The following is a 15,812-nucleotide window of genomic DNA, read 5'->3' as shown; positions in this document are numbered from 1 at the left end:
GTTGTGGTTTTCCTGTCGATCAGAGCTGCATAAAGGTGCTGACCCGTGGCATCCACGCACCAAAACAAATCACTCACCAGCTTCAACAACACGACCTCTAGGCGAGGCCAGGAAACAAGTCAGCTAAAGCCAAGAGCTCAGCAGCTCAATGCAGACGTGCACGTATACACACACGTAATGAAACTGCATGCAGCAGATAAAGTATATGTATAAAATAAACACCACAACACACACACACACACACACACACACACAGATTATAGATGGAGTCTAACTAAGGCTGCAACTAATAATTATTTTCATTACCAAGTAATTCACTTGAAGAGGAAACTGCAGTCTGCTTACATCACCAATTGTTCTCTTCCTTGGGGTCATTGCACAGACGAACCTGAACATGCAGACATCGCCAACAGGGACGGTTACAGGAAATACAAGAGCCCGGTGCACTACTGTAAATACCACAGGAAGTCACAGTTTGTCCTGCATCATATCAATATGCAAATAAACACTCATAAACAACCACAAAGAGAAAGAGCTAATTCAGCGTAGTTTTAATGGTTTTAACTTTGCGACACAGTTTGTAGCTAAGTGACTGACTTAAACTGGTTTGTGTTTTGTTCGTTGGGCCTGGAGTCAGACTTGAAAAACCTCCGATTTGGTCTATAAAAAGTCAAACCAATTGCAAAAATTGGCCGTCACACTTTCAGAGCAGGAGGTCTTCACATTGCTCCTTATGTTCCACCAACACTTTAAAATCACTTTACAGCATAACATTTTTCAAAAAAAGCCCCAAAGACAGAAGGTGCACATGATGGGATTCTTCCAGTTTAAATGAGTTCAACAATAATTTCTTTTTAACATGACTGTCAGAAAGACTCTGCTCACCTCAGCATTGGATCTAGTGCACAAACACTGACGACACCTGGAGCCTCCTCACAGCAGCATCCGAGGACGTGCCAGAAACCGGCATATGCCACCAAAGCAAATGTTGGAAGTGCAACGCTCGGCTAATGATTGGATCCGCAGGCCATTTTCCAGGTGACTTATGTTACTGCTCCGCGGCTGGAGACAAGGATGAGTGAAGCTGTATTGATCTGCTGTTTTGCAACCCAATCAATGCCAGCACGCAGATCTTAGCTGTGTTTTCAGGTCAAGCTGAAACATGTGATCTTAGCAGCTCCGAATTCAAATCAATATTAGCTGATGGCATTAGTTCGAGATAAATAACCTCCAGAGACTTACATTCACCCCTGTGTGCTCGTGCGGCTCCATCTTACAAGTTTATTCAATTACGGGATAATTGAGCATCAGCGGAGCCTGGAATTCATCGCGAAGACAAACGTGCTGCGGTGAGTTTGCCCCGTGCCTGAAAAGTTTCTTCGAATAAGACCTAGTTATTGAATTAATGAGACAGTCCCACACATGTGGTGACGAAACAGAACAGACAGCAGCACCAGCACATCAAAGGTCATTTTCTTCCTGAGAAAACACACAGCTGTGTATTCTCGCTTCCCTTCCTCTATATTCTACATCCCGGGAAACAAGCACTAAAACATTTCCTCTATTTTCCTCCTCTTCTTCCCGTTTCTCTCCTCCTTTACTGATGCTCATCATCAAAAGCCTCCCAGCTCCCCAGCTCTTGACTTTGCTCTAATTTTTCCCCAGTTAAAAAAAAAAAAAAAAAAAAAGGCATAAAAAAAGAACGATGTCCATTATAAATACTCTCCAGAAATAAGCACCTAAGCATGCTGGGCAATTTAGCAGCAGCAGGAGGAAGTCTGATACACCTGAGCCATCTGCCATTATTGACTTTGTGTACATCAGCAGAAAGGACGTTAAACTATTTTACACCAGGTTTCACACATCACAGACTGTGGCCTCAAAATGCACCCGTTTAGCACGTTTCATATGAATGATGACGTGGATTCCCCAGCGTCAGAAGGAGACTGAAAAAGGACTGAGAAGCCATGCGGCACTTAATTATTGGTAAAAAAAAAAAAAACAACTCCTCATGGGACATTATTATTCTAATATGTCTGAAGGCCTGATGCACTGACTTAATCCTCATCTGATGCTAATTCCATTATCAATAACGGCCAAAGGTTTGGACACTACTTCTCAACGTCTGATTCAAACTCAAGACTTTAAACGTTCGGTTCTTCGTTGTCTGTTTTCCTCCACAGCCTCATGCTAATTAGCCCCGGCTCCCCCCCAGTCGCCTCACCCGGTCCACGTGTAGTAATTAGCCCCAAACAGTACGAGGACCCTCTGAAATGAGCCGTTTTATTTTTTAGAACGTGATCTTCATCTGTGTCAGAAGTGCAAACACAATGTAACGACATACAAACTAGTAGAACGGCTTCGTGTCTTTACAGGACAGAAGCAAAGGCTTCACGTGCTTCTTTATGCCACTAGTTCCTGTCTCAGCCTCAGCTTTACAAACATCCCTGCTTCCTTTTCTCCTGTTTGGCTTTTACCCGTCTCTGACTTTGACTCCCCCCTGGATTCCGTTCCCCCCGGACTCTTTTACTTGGATGTTTCCGACCCGGCTTGGACTCTGACCTTGCGCTCGACTCTCCCCGCTGCATCCAGTTGTCTAAGACCCAAAGAAAGCCTGTTGTCCAGTTTGCTTTTTTTGTGTGTGTGTGGGTCCAACCTGGCTCGCGACGCTTAGCGTGAATCGTGACACAACTCCGCCCGTCTTAGTCTGGGTTTAGGTCAGGGGATGATGGAGGCGAGGTCATCTGATGCATCCATCACCCTCCTTTCTTTGTCAAATAGCCCTCACACAGCCTAGAGGGGGTCTGCTAACAAACGATGGTCCCATGAGGAGCAAACAGCATTTTATGTTGTAAAGGCAACATTGGTTAAATGTCCCTTGAATTTTAAAATAACCACCGGTGTCACGAAAAAAAAAAAAAAGCACCCCCTCATCATCTCACCTCCCCCTTCGTGCTTCATGGTGTGAACCACACATGCAGATATCCTCCGCTCACCTTCTCTGCGTCTCACACAAAACACGACAACTGAAACCAAAAATCTCCAATTTGGACACAACAGACCAAAGCACAGATTCCCACTGGTCTGAGGCTACATTCACATCACAGAGTTGATGGTTCACTTTTATGTTTGCAACTGACACCCAACACTGCTGAGGTCCTGAACACACTTTGTTGCAAAAATGATTGTTCTAAGTTATTATTCTAAACGCAGCATCCTCCAATATGCTCCTTCCAGTTTGTCTTAAACTTAAACGTCCAGCTATTTGGAACCTTGCCCAACCAGACACTGAATGATAGCGACAATATGTGCAGAGAAGCGAGACGGTAACATACATACATGACTTCTGATCTGACTGTACTGACAGCGGTCACAGAGCCAGAGATCAGAGGTTAATCAGATTAACAACCACATTCAGTCGCAAAAACATCAGCATTGGGCCATTGTGTTCCTGTTATTATTATACTGCTGATACTGCATCTACTGCTTGAACTCGGAAACGAGGCTCTAAGCTGCGGCGCTGTTGGCGATTTGCGGGTATGATAAGTCTAATAAACTTCTGCTCAGTCCTCAAAACAGCCAGTTTCATCAGCGCTTTGTGGGTTTTTTTGACTGCACTCGTAGAAACCTTCCATACCGTCTTAAAGTAATGTCGATGATTTGCCTTCACTTAGCTGAGTGGGTCTAACCATAATGTGCGTCACTACAGTAGCTGAACGGGGCTATTTCCTGTTAGGAGGCAAATTCCACCAAATAGCCTTTGAGCTGAAACCATCAGGTGAAGCTGAACAAAGCATTTCCAACAGTGTGTGAGCAGTCATCAAGAGACAGAAACGGCTATTGAGCATCATTTTTCTTTAACACCTCTACATATTTCCATCTGTTATTTCATGGTAAAAATGTCTAGAAACAAAAGCCACTGAATGCGAAGTTGTGCCCAAACTTTTGACTGGCACTATATATATATGATAATGATTCACGACGTAAAGCAATATTAGGGAATCTGCAGCGTCAGCATCGGCCGAGGCAGCTGTGTGGCCCTCAGCGAACGACAGACGGACGAGGATGAAGCACTTCATTACGAAGCTGCGCTGTCGCTCTGCTGCTGGCTAAGGCACTAACTTTGTAATGGTAGCATTTGTAGTGTGCTCACATACTGTGCACATAGTCCATCACCCCCCTCCCTCACCCTCATCCCACAGAACCCACCAGCCCGTCACCAAAAAAAAAGAAACAGTCTTTGGATGTCAGGGCTGATTAATAGGTCGTGCGAAGAGACGAACAGACGAGAGAAAAAGCGTGTGAACAGTTAACAAAACATTTCTAGCACTGAGCAGTGAGGAAATGAATGGAGGGAGGAGGGAATGTGCTGATATGATGAAGGTTTCTCATGGGCCCCTGTGGCAAATACATTTGCTGTTTAATTTGGTCCTGGGACAGCGAGAGAATGATGTCGTCTGCTAACTTATTCCATAAATCAAACTGTTCCTTGTCTCTTTGCTACGCACATACACTGAAAAACCACAAAAATTTTGCTCACATCTGCCACATCAAAAAAAAAAAAAAAAAGAGCCATGCAAACAAAGCCAGGATTGAACAGGGGGCTGGCTCAGGTTGGACGTCCATGCGCTGACGCTTGCCATTGATCAAAGTGCACACTGTGCTAAAAACCCAGGATTAAAGCATTTGTCTCCAGGCTCCACCTTGAACCATTATCCTGACCCTCGAGCAAACCTGGCGTGAGATACAAAACAAAAAAAAGCCTCTGCAAGTTTCAGACCATCCACCCCTGAGCCTTAGGAAAGCAGACGCACAAACACGGAGGTGAGATAAGACGGGTTTCTACAGCAACTCTCTCCGGGGGACAACGCCGGAAAAACTGCGGACAGCTCCGGCCGTGCAGAGGCCTCATGCATCAATATGGTCTTACCTTGTGTTTTGCCAGCCAAAGTCTCATCCCAGCATCTCAGAAGTAGCATGATGGTGCGCCCTGGGACTCCTCTCTCCCTCTCATAGCCTCAGACTGAGGGAGGCTGATCTACAGTTAACGGGAGAGAAAAGACAATGTGCTTATTGATTGTAGGCAGCGGTTTTAAAAATACTCTAATGCTGAGTTTTGTCCTAACACAGACTGAATCCAAAGCATCAGGCACGTGCAGAAAGGTGTTGCAGGGGGCCCTTATCCCACCAAATTGAAGGGGCTCCTCTCAACGTTAATTGACCCCGCTGGGCTTAACTATCTTGGTACGTAAACATTTGTACAAATTCACCACCATAAAAGGGTAAAACGCAAGTCACTGACATTGGTATTTTCAGCACAACATCAAGTATTGAAATGTGTTTTCTGTAGCGATTTTACAAAAACTTTGCAATAGTTTTGTGGTTACGATATTAATGAGAAAAATAATCAGGCTGCACCAGCGGACATTCTCGGACATGCTCATGTTTCAGCACGTACGCAAACACAAAATCACGCAGCCATATCGTCAAAATTATACGACGTGCTTATGATGGGGAAGATTTATCCCATTATATCATGGATGATACAATACGGCACAGCCCTATGACACATTACAATTATCAGTCCCTCCAGGAAGTTTAAAAAAAAAAAAGGGAAACAGAATTTGAAACTGACTTATGTCTCATAACTATGTGCAAATGTTTACAGGTTTTACAGTAAAGGACATTTGTTCCATTTGTATAATCGTCTTTCCAGAGGATGCTGGATGTTGGGACATGTGTGTGTTTAAGATTTTTAAATATTTGAGATGGGCAGCACGATGGTGGAGTGGTTAGCGCTTAATGGTTGCGGCTTCGCGCCCAGGCCGGCCGTGGCCTTGCTCCCCGTGCTTGCCTGGGGGTCCCTCTGGCTACTCCAGTTTCTTCCCACACGTTCGCTTAATTTGTGAATCTAAAATCGCCCGTAGGTGTGAATGACTGTCTGAGTGTATCTCTCTGTGGTCCTGCGGTGGACCGGCAATCTGTCTAGGGTGTGCCCCCCCCTCTTGCCCCATGGCAGCCGGGACCCCTCCCCATGACCCACGTGGGATAAGTGGTGACAGATAATGGATCGATGGCTTCATTTGAGATTTTGGATGAAGAAGCAACAGGTTTGTATTTGATATTATTTGCATGTTCATGAGGCCATAAAATACATAATTATATGTTTTTATTTTTATTCCGCCGTAATAGTTCAGGATGGTAAAAAATTCCCCAAAAATGCCTATTTTTTTATTTAAAAAAACAAAAGTTATTAAAAGAATGAAAAAAAATGTTTGCATGCATCACAATAAAACTAGGAATTAACATTTGGAGGCAGTTGCTCTGTGAGGAGACGAGAGTAATCACCCGAATGATAACATCTGTCAACGTTGGCGGCCAATTAATAGAAAGATGACTTTAATTAACTCCCCAAAAATAGGAGAATAAAAGGATCAGGGGGTGAAGTAGCCCTTCATCCTTTTCAGGTGTCACTCCAGCAGCAGGTCTGTTTGCTCTAAGCAGCTACGCTTTATCAAAGAAATGCAGTTTCACTTCTCTACCAGGGCAGCTCATTAGGTGTGTGTGCTCGGCTGAAGCAAATACAGACGTTCATTTTGGGGGGGGGGGGACTTGACCGAGGAAGGAACTCACAGCAGCTTTTGGTGAAATCCTCGACGGGTCAAGAGTGCAAGCAGCAATTCCAAGGTAACTGTCCTCCACGTGAGCAGCTTCTCTTCTGTTGGCGGGAAGAGACGTTTGGCGTCGCTTGGCTTTGTGACGTCGGCCAGTCTGTTTAACGCAAAGGGAACAGGGAGGACAGAGAGTTAGAGGCAGGTCATGGCGAGGCTACCGTGCAGCCTCGGACCCGATCTCCTTACAGTTAGCAACAGTCATTACACTCTTCTTCAAGCACAGCGCAAATCTGCTGTGAAAACATCCTTAATCACTTTGAATGCATCTCACATCTCCTTTTAGTAGAATAGCGTGTGCATGTTTGTGTTTATGCAGATATAAAACTGTCTAATTTAAGGAGAATCCAGGCCAATATGATTAATAATACATTCCCATCCCAAAATGTATTGTAGCACTGAATTGTCTCCTCCTTCATCCCCAGCTACACTGTGCTCCACATCCAAAGAATAATAAATACCCTCTATTAATCCTGATTATATCTATCACAAACACACTCCCTGTGTGAGTCCACACTGAAGCGGAGTGTAAAGGCGATACTTTTAGCTAAATAAATGATTAATTGAAATATGTCGATGAATAATAAACCAGTCTCTGCAGGGTAACAGATTGTACTTTCATATTTAATAAATTGATGGGCTTCACACAAAATGCACACACGGCAACACATTATCACAACTCGCCACATGTACTGTGGAACGTACGTGTACGACAAAAAAAAAAAAAAATAAAAATCCGCCTCCTTCAGCTTGTTTCTTAGTTTATACTAATCCTATAAAAGAGGCCTAAATGTTGCTGTGCTGCACACTCTGCACACGCTCCGTACTCCCAGGTCCTCTCGTGCACAGCGTCCACATCGATACGAGTCTTCTTAATCAGCTCTGATGAATTATTGAACACCCTTTTTATATCAGATCATGACCCATATTCCGCTCGCTTCAAGTGAATATGCTGCCAATGAAACAAATCAAGATGTACTTTTTAAGTCGTCCCACATAGGCTCCTCGCTTGCTCTCTAATGGCTTAGCGGGGTTCTCACACACAAACACTGAGACGCACACGCTCAGCAGAACGTCATGAGCTTTAGCTGGAGCTCAGCCGACTGATGCAGTCATTTAACAAGATGATGGATGAGGTGGTCACGCAGCGCCATGCTAAATGTGAGTCTGAGGTGTTAAGCTGCATTTCCTGAGCTAAAAAGAAAAAAAATCTTTACAGGTCTAAGGTTTGACTTGAGCTGCAGGACGCAAACTTCAGACAGCCCAGAGTGGGAAATGTAAATGAAGACAGAATATCTGACAGAGTGTGATCAGACGGAGGAGTTGTTGTTGTCCCACTGGGAAGCAGATGAGGAAAAGGACGGAGACTCGGCCCCTGCTGTCTGCTCTCCTGGCCTGTTTGCTGCTGACGACTGCCTGGGAAATCTCCTCAACTGTTTGGGGACCTTTGGCAAACTTCGCTCTTGGCATCAAAACCCAAAAATCGACAGGATGCTTCAAATACGCAACTAAATACAGCTCATTTACTGCTCAATACAATTTAGACATTATTCATTTAGACTGAGAAACAATTCAATTTACATTAACCATGATTTGGAAATTGGCAGGAACATTAATTTAACAGCACACAAAATAAATCGCTATGATAAGGTGGCAGAAATAGAATCGGTGATTCGTTGAGAATCACAAAACCGTTTAAAAATAATTTGCCTAAAAGCATATATACGCATGCACATGATGTTCAGCTGTGTCCGTCCTCCAAACAGTTCAATTGGACAGCGACTGCTCACTCTGCCGTGCAGGAAAAGGCGAAAACTCATCCTCCTCTGCATAAAACTAGTCCAATCGTCTGTATCAAAGGCACTTTTCCAGCTGAGTCGCACATAATGTTCACATCACCGGCCATTTTTCCCTCCAACAAACACACACACACAAAAATTCAAGACAGTCACACTGGAGCGGCAAGTTTGTTTCACCTGTTCTGAAAGACTGACATGGCAACACAAAGACAGCAGTGAGACAGCTTTGACAGAAGGTGAACACGTGTAAGTGGAATGTGGAATGGTCCCAGGTGTGTTTCACCAAAACAGAGCCATAACCTTGACTGTGTACTGCACGTGCGCACACACACACACACACACACACACACACGGTAAAAACTCAAACTGCTGTGAGCCAAATGACAAAAGTTAATCAAAGAAATGGGGTAAATCACCGCTGCAGCTATGATGGACAAAGTGTCTGCGTGTGTGTGTGTTTGCATTTTGCTGCAGACTCAAATTTGATTTTAGTCCACAAGGAAATGAGATATACAGTCACTCTGCCAGCGTGCGTCCCTGTGTTTCTTTGGAATAACAGCTGATAAAAATAACTGCGTTGAGAAAAGGGCATGGTAGTCTGTCTTTTCATGTAGATTGCTTTATTGATCTGTGTGTGTGTGTACTGCTCTCAGGCTAGTGCGCACACACACACACACTCCACTGCTTTAAATAAGAGTGTAGAGCAGCACTGGACAGGTAGATGGTGGCTAATAAGAACAAAACAAAACAAAACAAAACGAAATTCATTTAACAAATGTGACGTGATTTTTTTTTTTTAACACCATCATCAGGTCATGTGATTTTATTTCTCATAAAAGATGAATCGGAAAGAGAATTTAAGCCTAATGTGGTAGAGTGTAGTGGAAATAACTGATCTCTGATAATCCGCTAACATTTACTGACATTCATCCCATACTGGGTGTGCACACACACACACACACACAAAACAAGATGCTAATGACCAGAAATATTATAATCAGCATTAATTAACCATCAGCAACAGTATGTGTGGACCCAAAGTGCCGTACTCACCTATTTAACCCTTAACACTGAGAAATATTATTTCTAATTGATTTTGAAGGGGGAACCACAGCTATTACATCAACTAATGGACAACGATGTTGCTCGAGTCTTTAATCCGCGTTAGTGAAATCCCATTAGAAAAGAAGGAAATTGAATTCAGCTTCAGTCCATTACAAGAAAAATATCAACAAAAAAAAAAGAGAGCGTCCCAAATTTAGAGCACTTTATAATAATTGTTAATTATTTCTTTCATTTGGGATCAAATCCAGGACTTAAAGGGTAATTCCACAGGAAAACCGCTATATCCAGAGTTGCTGTGTTAAGGAGACAGCTGCTCAAGAGTCCCACCTCCCATTATCTTCATGTAATGAAGAGGAGAGGTGTTAAATCTCCTTCGGGAAAAAAGGTGGAAATACAAAAAGGAGATGGACAAGGAAATGAGTTGTGTGGTTTGCTTCACTTTGCTATGCATCTGACACACACACACACACACGTCAAATTATTCAGCTACTTTACAGGCAGCTTAACTGCTCTAATAATGCAAAGAAAATTTGCCCATAAATAATCTGCAACTTGTGGTGCCAATAAATGGAAGCAGTCGAAATAACATCAGCAAAATGCAAACTGGTCTGTGCTGCAAGCGAGTCAATGACGTGTGAGCGGTGGGACGTTTAGATTTGTTTAGATGGCAGATGAAAACACAAAATGGAACAAAAAATAAATCAATGAGTGGATCAGTTCAGATGGGGTGAGAGGGTGGAAGTGATGAAGGGGTGGTAAAAAAAATAAGAGATTAAAGAGAAGCACGAAGCAAAGTGGGAGGATGGACAAAAGTAAAAATTATGCAAGAGGGTAAAAAAAAGGGGGAAAAATATCTTCTGGATGGAAAAAAAAGAGAGTTTTTTTTCTAGTCCATTCTCCTGGGGTGCTTGTGCGAGTCTGTCTGCAGAAACGAGAGACGGTTCGGGAGGATACGAGAGGGAAAGAACGAGAGGGAGGGAGGGAGAGAAAGGAAAGGAGGAGTGCAGAAACACAGATGACACACTGATAGAACGGACGAGTGCTGGCTCAGAAAAACCCAGAGTTCACTTTGACCTTCACCTCCGTTTGAATGAGCAGAGAGAAGCATTCCAGACATTTTTTAATGGACAAAAACAAAATGAAATGTCTGACTGGAGATGGCGCTTGCTTGATGAGCTCCTGTGGTCGCGGGGTGGGGGTGGGGGGTGGGGGGGGGTGGGGGGGTGCTGAGAAGTGGGAAAACGCAGATTACAGTGTGCGAGCGGAGAGTGACGTGAGGATGACACGGCATGAGGCAACAATCAGCTGAGAGCCGGATGGGATGGAAGTCATGGTGATAGCACAGCTGGACAGTGGGAGTGTGCCCCCCCCTCCCCACACACACACATAATAAAACACCTTGCATACAGAGAAAAGCAACAAAGACTCGGAGACAGACACTAAACTCTTAATAGACCTACCTATGGTTAGAATTAAGAATCGCCCAAAAAGATGCATAGGATGGTGGGAGGAAAAAAGAGAAGGGGGAAAATAGGAAAAGGTACAAAAGTGAAAAAGGCATAAATAGAAAATACAAGCAAGCCAATTGAAATGCCTCCTTTAAAGCTTTGTAAAGTAAATTAAAACAGCGGTGGAGTCAAAAAAAAAAAAAAAAAGTAGCCAAAGTTACGGGTGGACGGTGAGTGGAGTGGTGGGGAGGAGCAGGGGGGAGGTGGCGAAGGGAGGAGGGAGCGTGGGCTGTACAAGGATAGCGATGGAGAGAGGGAAGGAAGAATGATTGAATGAATGGAGGGGGGAGAAAAAAAAAAGGATGAAGATGATGGGGGGGGGGGGGGTTACAAAAAAAAATTCCCCCTCCTCTCTTTGTCTTTTTCGCTGTCTCTCTGCCTCTCTCTCCCTCCTCGTCTGGCTCATATATAGAAGAAATTGTTGAGCAGGTAAATGGCGAAATAGATGAGAAGACAGAGGACGGAGAGAGCGAGCAAATGGAAAGGCAAAGCACCTCCCAGCAGCGCGATGAGGAAGAAAAAGAACAAAAAACGGAAGATAAAAGCAAATACTCCAGTGGCCTCCGTTGTCTCCAGTCTGGATGTGTGGAAGGGGGGATTGGCTGCTGCCAGTTGGTCCCCTTCCCCGGCTGCCTTCTGCTTTCTTCTGTCTCCCCTCCCAAAAAAAGACTTCCCATCCAGATGACACAGAGCAGCCACAGATGTCCTTTCCTCCCTCTGTCTCTGCCTCAGCTCTGCTCTGACATGATGTGCCACTCACACAGGTTAGACATTGTTGCAGCACCAGTGTTAGTCTGTGGGGCTGCTGCTAGTCAAGCACTGCCTGCCTCATGAGGAGGGATACTGAGCTGGAGGTGCTCTGTCTCCCCTCTCCCGCCCATCCCTGCGAAAAAACAGGAGGAAGGTGGGGGAGATGGGGGGGTGGGGGGGGTTGGACTCACTCGCTGCATTAGTATTCATTGAAAGAGTGTGAAAGCGAGAGAGAGAGAGAGAGAGAGAGAGAGAGGGACGGGGAGGGAGGAAGAGACGGGGGCCTTTCAGCGAATGTCGAGGAACCAAAATCAGTGCGTGGAACTGATGAGAGACTGGCTCCCCCTAGAGTCAACCATCGACACACAGAGCGTCCAGAGTTATCAGTTTAGTCAGGGGTTCGGGGGCTGGAGCCTGTCCCAGCTGTAAAGCTGTCATGGACAAGGTGTCTAGTCTATGTTTAGGGCCAACACAGACAGACAACCGTCCACACAAGCACGGGGACAATGGGCAACGTTGACACCGGGGAGCTTCTGTTGGATGTTGGATGACGAGTGCGTTGCTTAATTCCACCTAAAAAATAGTAGAATTACCACTTTAAACTGTTTGAGGACTCAACCCAATTTTAAAAAGTACTTTAAAAATGCCAAACTCAGCTGGAGTTAAAGTATTTCAGACGTTCAGGCCTCGTTCGGTTTCTTTCACGTACAGATTCAAGGAGAGAACCGGTTAAAAAACACTTGTATTCACTAAGTGGCCCCAAAGTCAAATTTGTAACATGCATGTGTTTGGACTGCGGGAGGAAACTGGAGAAAACCCACCCAAACACGTCGAAACAGTGGGCCAGGGATTCGAACCGGGGACCTTCTTGGCTGTGAGGCGCCACCATGCCGTCCCCTCTATAAGTAGGCGAAACAAAGTGGACATGCTCCATTAAAGAGCAAGAACCTGAGACTTGTACTAAAGTGCAGTACTGGAACATGCATCGCTCCTACAGTTTGCTGAGGGGAAACTAATTTGATGAACACTTGATAAGAAACACACACAAAAGAGCTGAATGTGCTGTTTGCACATTTCTAAGTTCATTTACAGGCTCAGATGGTGAATTGTACTGCACTTTGCAGAGGTGTTATTATTTTGGTGTTCTGGTTTTTGTGAGAGGCTATTTTCAGACAACATAATAAACCTCAGCACCATCATGACCTACAGCCTCTGTTTATTGTGCAGCATCAGACCCTGCGGTGCAGTGACCGGTCACCTGTCACCTGGACCTCCGAGGACAAAGTGACTGCTTGAGTTTTCCCTCCAGCTGCAGGGTGATGCTGTAATCCACTTACAGAATAATTCAATGTTCAGCTTTATAGGTCAAACCTAAAGGCCCGAGCTCGGCTTTTCTCAGAAAGCTGTGTTTGTCTTCCCCCCGTGTGATGAAGCTCGGTCCTCTTGCTGAACAAACTGGACAAAGGATTATAGGACGTTCAGTTCACGTCCGCGCTGTTGTGAAGCAAACGGATCCTTCTCTCTGTTTTTCGCCCAAAGACAAACTCAGTGTTGCTATGGTGACAGATTGCTGATGAAAAGTGTCCAAATAAAAGCGAGCAGCACACAATTTAAAAAAAAAAAAAAAAAGGTGGTCAAAACATCTCACCAAGGTAAAGCCAGCAGTGAAATGCCACCTTCTGTTTATGCTCTCAGTAACAGCATTTACTGAAATACATCGCTACATTCTGTCTCATGCTCTCAAGAATATATCGTCTGCAATAGCCAAGACAAATTGTACTTTTATCTCCACTACATTCATTTTAAAGCTTTAGTTACTTTGCTGATGTAGATTTGTAAATGAAAATATAAAGTAATAAACGCTGGTCTATTATTTTATATCTGTTGGTACCTGAAGTGATTGTGATTAGCGCCACCTTGACCAGCTGCAAGGTGGCAAAATAGGTGCAATTCATTTATAGATAATCATGGTAACGAGCACTTTAAGTATATTTCATGCTAATACTTTAGAATTTGGACTTCAGACCTGCACATTCTACAGTTCAGACTGCTGCGGCCTAACTGTGCGGCCTCCTTTCGATAAAGATTGCTGATGCACAGTGCAGTGTTTTTAAGCTCTTTTTTTTTTGTGGGACCAAGTAAAAAAAAATTGCAAAAATCCAATGCGTTGTGTTTCAGTGAGAAAATCCTCACTATCTCTATCCCTTTGTGATTTACACACCAGCGTTACCTGCTCGTTTAATCCAACCCATCTTCGTCCTTTTAGCACTTGCAAAACAACTGGATGCAACAGCCTGTCACACAGTCTTGTCCCCACGTTTCAGCGAGTCTCCAGATGTGTTTAGTGCTAGAAAAGTTTCGTCAGCTTCAAGTTTGTTTGTGTTCCACCTGCTTTCATGCACAACATCAGGTAGTTGCCTTGGACTGACTTTTTGCAGACGTTCCACGTTTGTGATACACACCTGCATTTTCCCAGCAGCTTCCTAACACCTGCACGTTACTATTATTATTATAGTTATTATTTAATATCCCAGTTATCTGATATTTTAACGCCACGAAGCGTCGCAAGCACTCGTCAGCTGCTCTGCTTTGAGGCATTCAGGGACACCACAGAGTGTAGGTCAAAATGCAATGAAAACTTGCAGTGATTGAAGGTTGTGCCGAATTAAAAGGGACTGGTTGAATTTTCTTCAACTTCTCTGGAGGCACTGCCTTTAATTTTACGCAGAAACTTTGTTGAAACAAATGTTATCAAACGCATCAAGTTCAATAGTATTAAAAATACTACAGTGAGATTGTTGGCCAGAAAAATAACTTTTGTGCAGTACTTTCTACTAAAAATACATTTTAAAACACAGAGCAAATACTTCACTCAAGTTCAAAGTAAAGAGTACATTAACTGGAGTGAAGTATTTGCAGTAGTACTTCTGCTTGAGGCTAAGGACTGTTTTTAGGTAAGTCTTGAGTGTTGAGTTCGTGTACTTCTACCACCTCTTATAACACAAAAAAATAAAGACCCAGAAGAAAGTAAATATGATTACAAGTCTCCACAGTACCTTCATGTGTCCCTGCTGACCTCTTTATCAGACAGTTATTACTTAGCTCACAATCAAACTTAAGCTACATTGACAGGGTGCGTATGGTTGAAGAGTGCACATTTTTTCAGCATAGTGAAATTATGAATTAATAGGCATCATTACCTTGCAGTGAATGGTGGAATCCATGTGAATGAGGCTTCAAATGTGACCCAGGACAATGCGTTTCTGCAGGTTTCCACTCTCTAGGCTGATGATCGATGAATCCAACAAAACAAGCAGCACTTTGGTTCCTTGGCCCATGTAATGCTCTCTGCTATTAAACACAACAAACAATCCATGAAGAAACAAGCCAGTCCTCATTCATTTTAACCCCTGTGTGTGTGTGTGTGTGTGTGTGTGTGTGTGTGTGTGTGTGTGTGTGTGTGTGTGTGTGTGTGTGTGTGTGTGTGTGTGCCTTGTCAATGCAGCACCAGAGCTTCTGCAACACTGGAGGAACTGGGATTCTGCTTTTAAAACACTTTAAAGAAATAAAAAATAAAAACAACACACAGTAAATATTGTGTAATAATTGACTTTGTATCTTATATTTTGGCTGTTGAACTAACTGGACAGGCCAGTTTGTCTAATGTATTAACTTCTTGCTGGGTTTGAAACAGATTTAAAGAAATGACTTTTAAAAAAATTGAATATCTTGAAAAGTGAATATCTTCGTGAATTCCATTTTTATATTTGTTTTATAAAATGTTAGAACAATCTTTGAAAGTGTATAAATCCCCTCTGCTACCTGTTAAGTGTAATGGGAGCATTGTAACAAAACGGTGTATTAAAAAGGCTGCAGTTTAGATTTTTACTTAATGTGATTTACTTAAAACGTTGAAGCCTTTGATTGTCTTCATATATATTCTACGACACATTTTACTATGAGGTAGAACTGGGTTTTTTTTTCCCCATTGCTTTCATATAAAGCGTCGTTGGGATGCA

General features: G+C 43.5%; 1 protein-coding gene across 5 annotated transcripts in view; it reads right to left on the bottom strand.

The window, feature by feature from the left end:
• grin2ba (glutamate receptor, ionotropic, N-methyl D-aspartate 2B, genome duplicate a) overlaps positions 1–11,894 on the bottom strand; it is a 113,726-nt gene extending 101,832 nt beyond the window's left edge. The window contains exons 1-4 of one of the 5 annotated variants that reach the window (XM_067477482.1): positions 10,996–11,894; positions 9,524–9,906; positions 6,634–6,771; positions 4,931–5,038 (exon numbers count right to left, since the gene is read on the bottom strand). In XM_067477482.1, the coding sequence (XP_067333583.1) occupies positions 4,931–4,957 (27 nt within the window). In that variant the 5' untranslated portion in view covers positions 4,958–5,038; positions 6,634–6,771; positions 9,524–9,906; positions 10,996–11,894. The other 4 variants (XM_067477480.1, XM_067477484.1, XM_067477485.1 and 1 more) reach the window with 4 other exon arrangements.
• Positions 11,895–15,812: the final 3,918 nt, after the last annotated feature.

The sequence above is a fragment of the Channa argus genome, chromosome 15 (assembly GCF_033026475.1).
Source record: "Channa argus isolate prfri chromosome 15, Channa argus male v1.0, whole genome shotgun sequence".
Lineage (NCBI taxonomy): Eukaryota > Metazoa > Chordata > Actinopteri > Anabantiformes > Channidae > Channa > Channa argus.
This window is presented reverse-complemented; position numbering and strand designations above follow the sequence as displayed.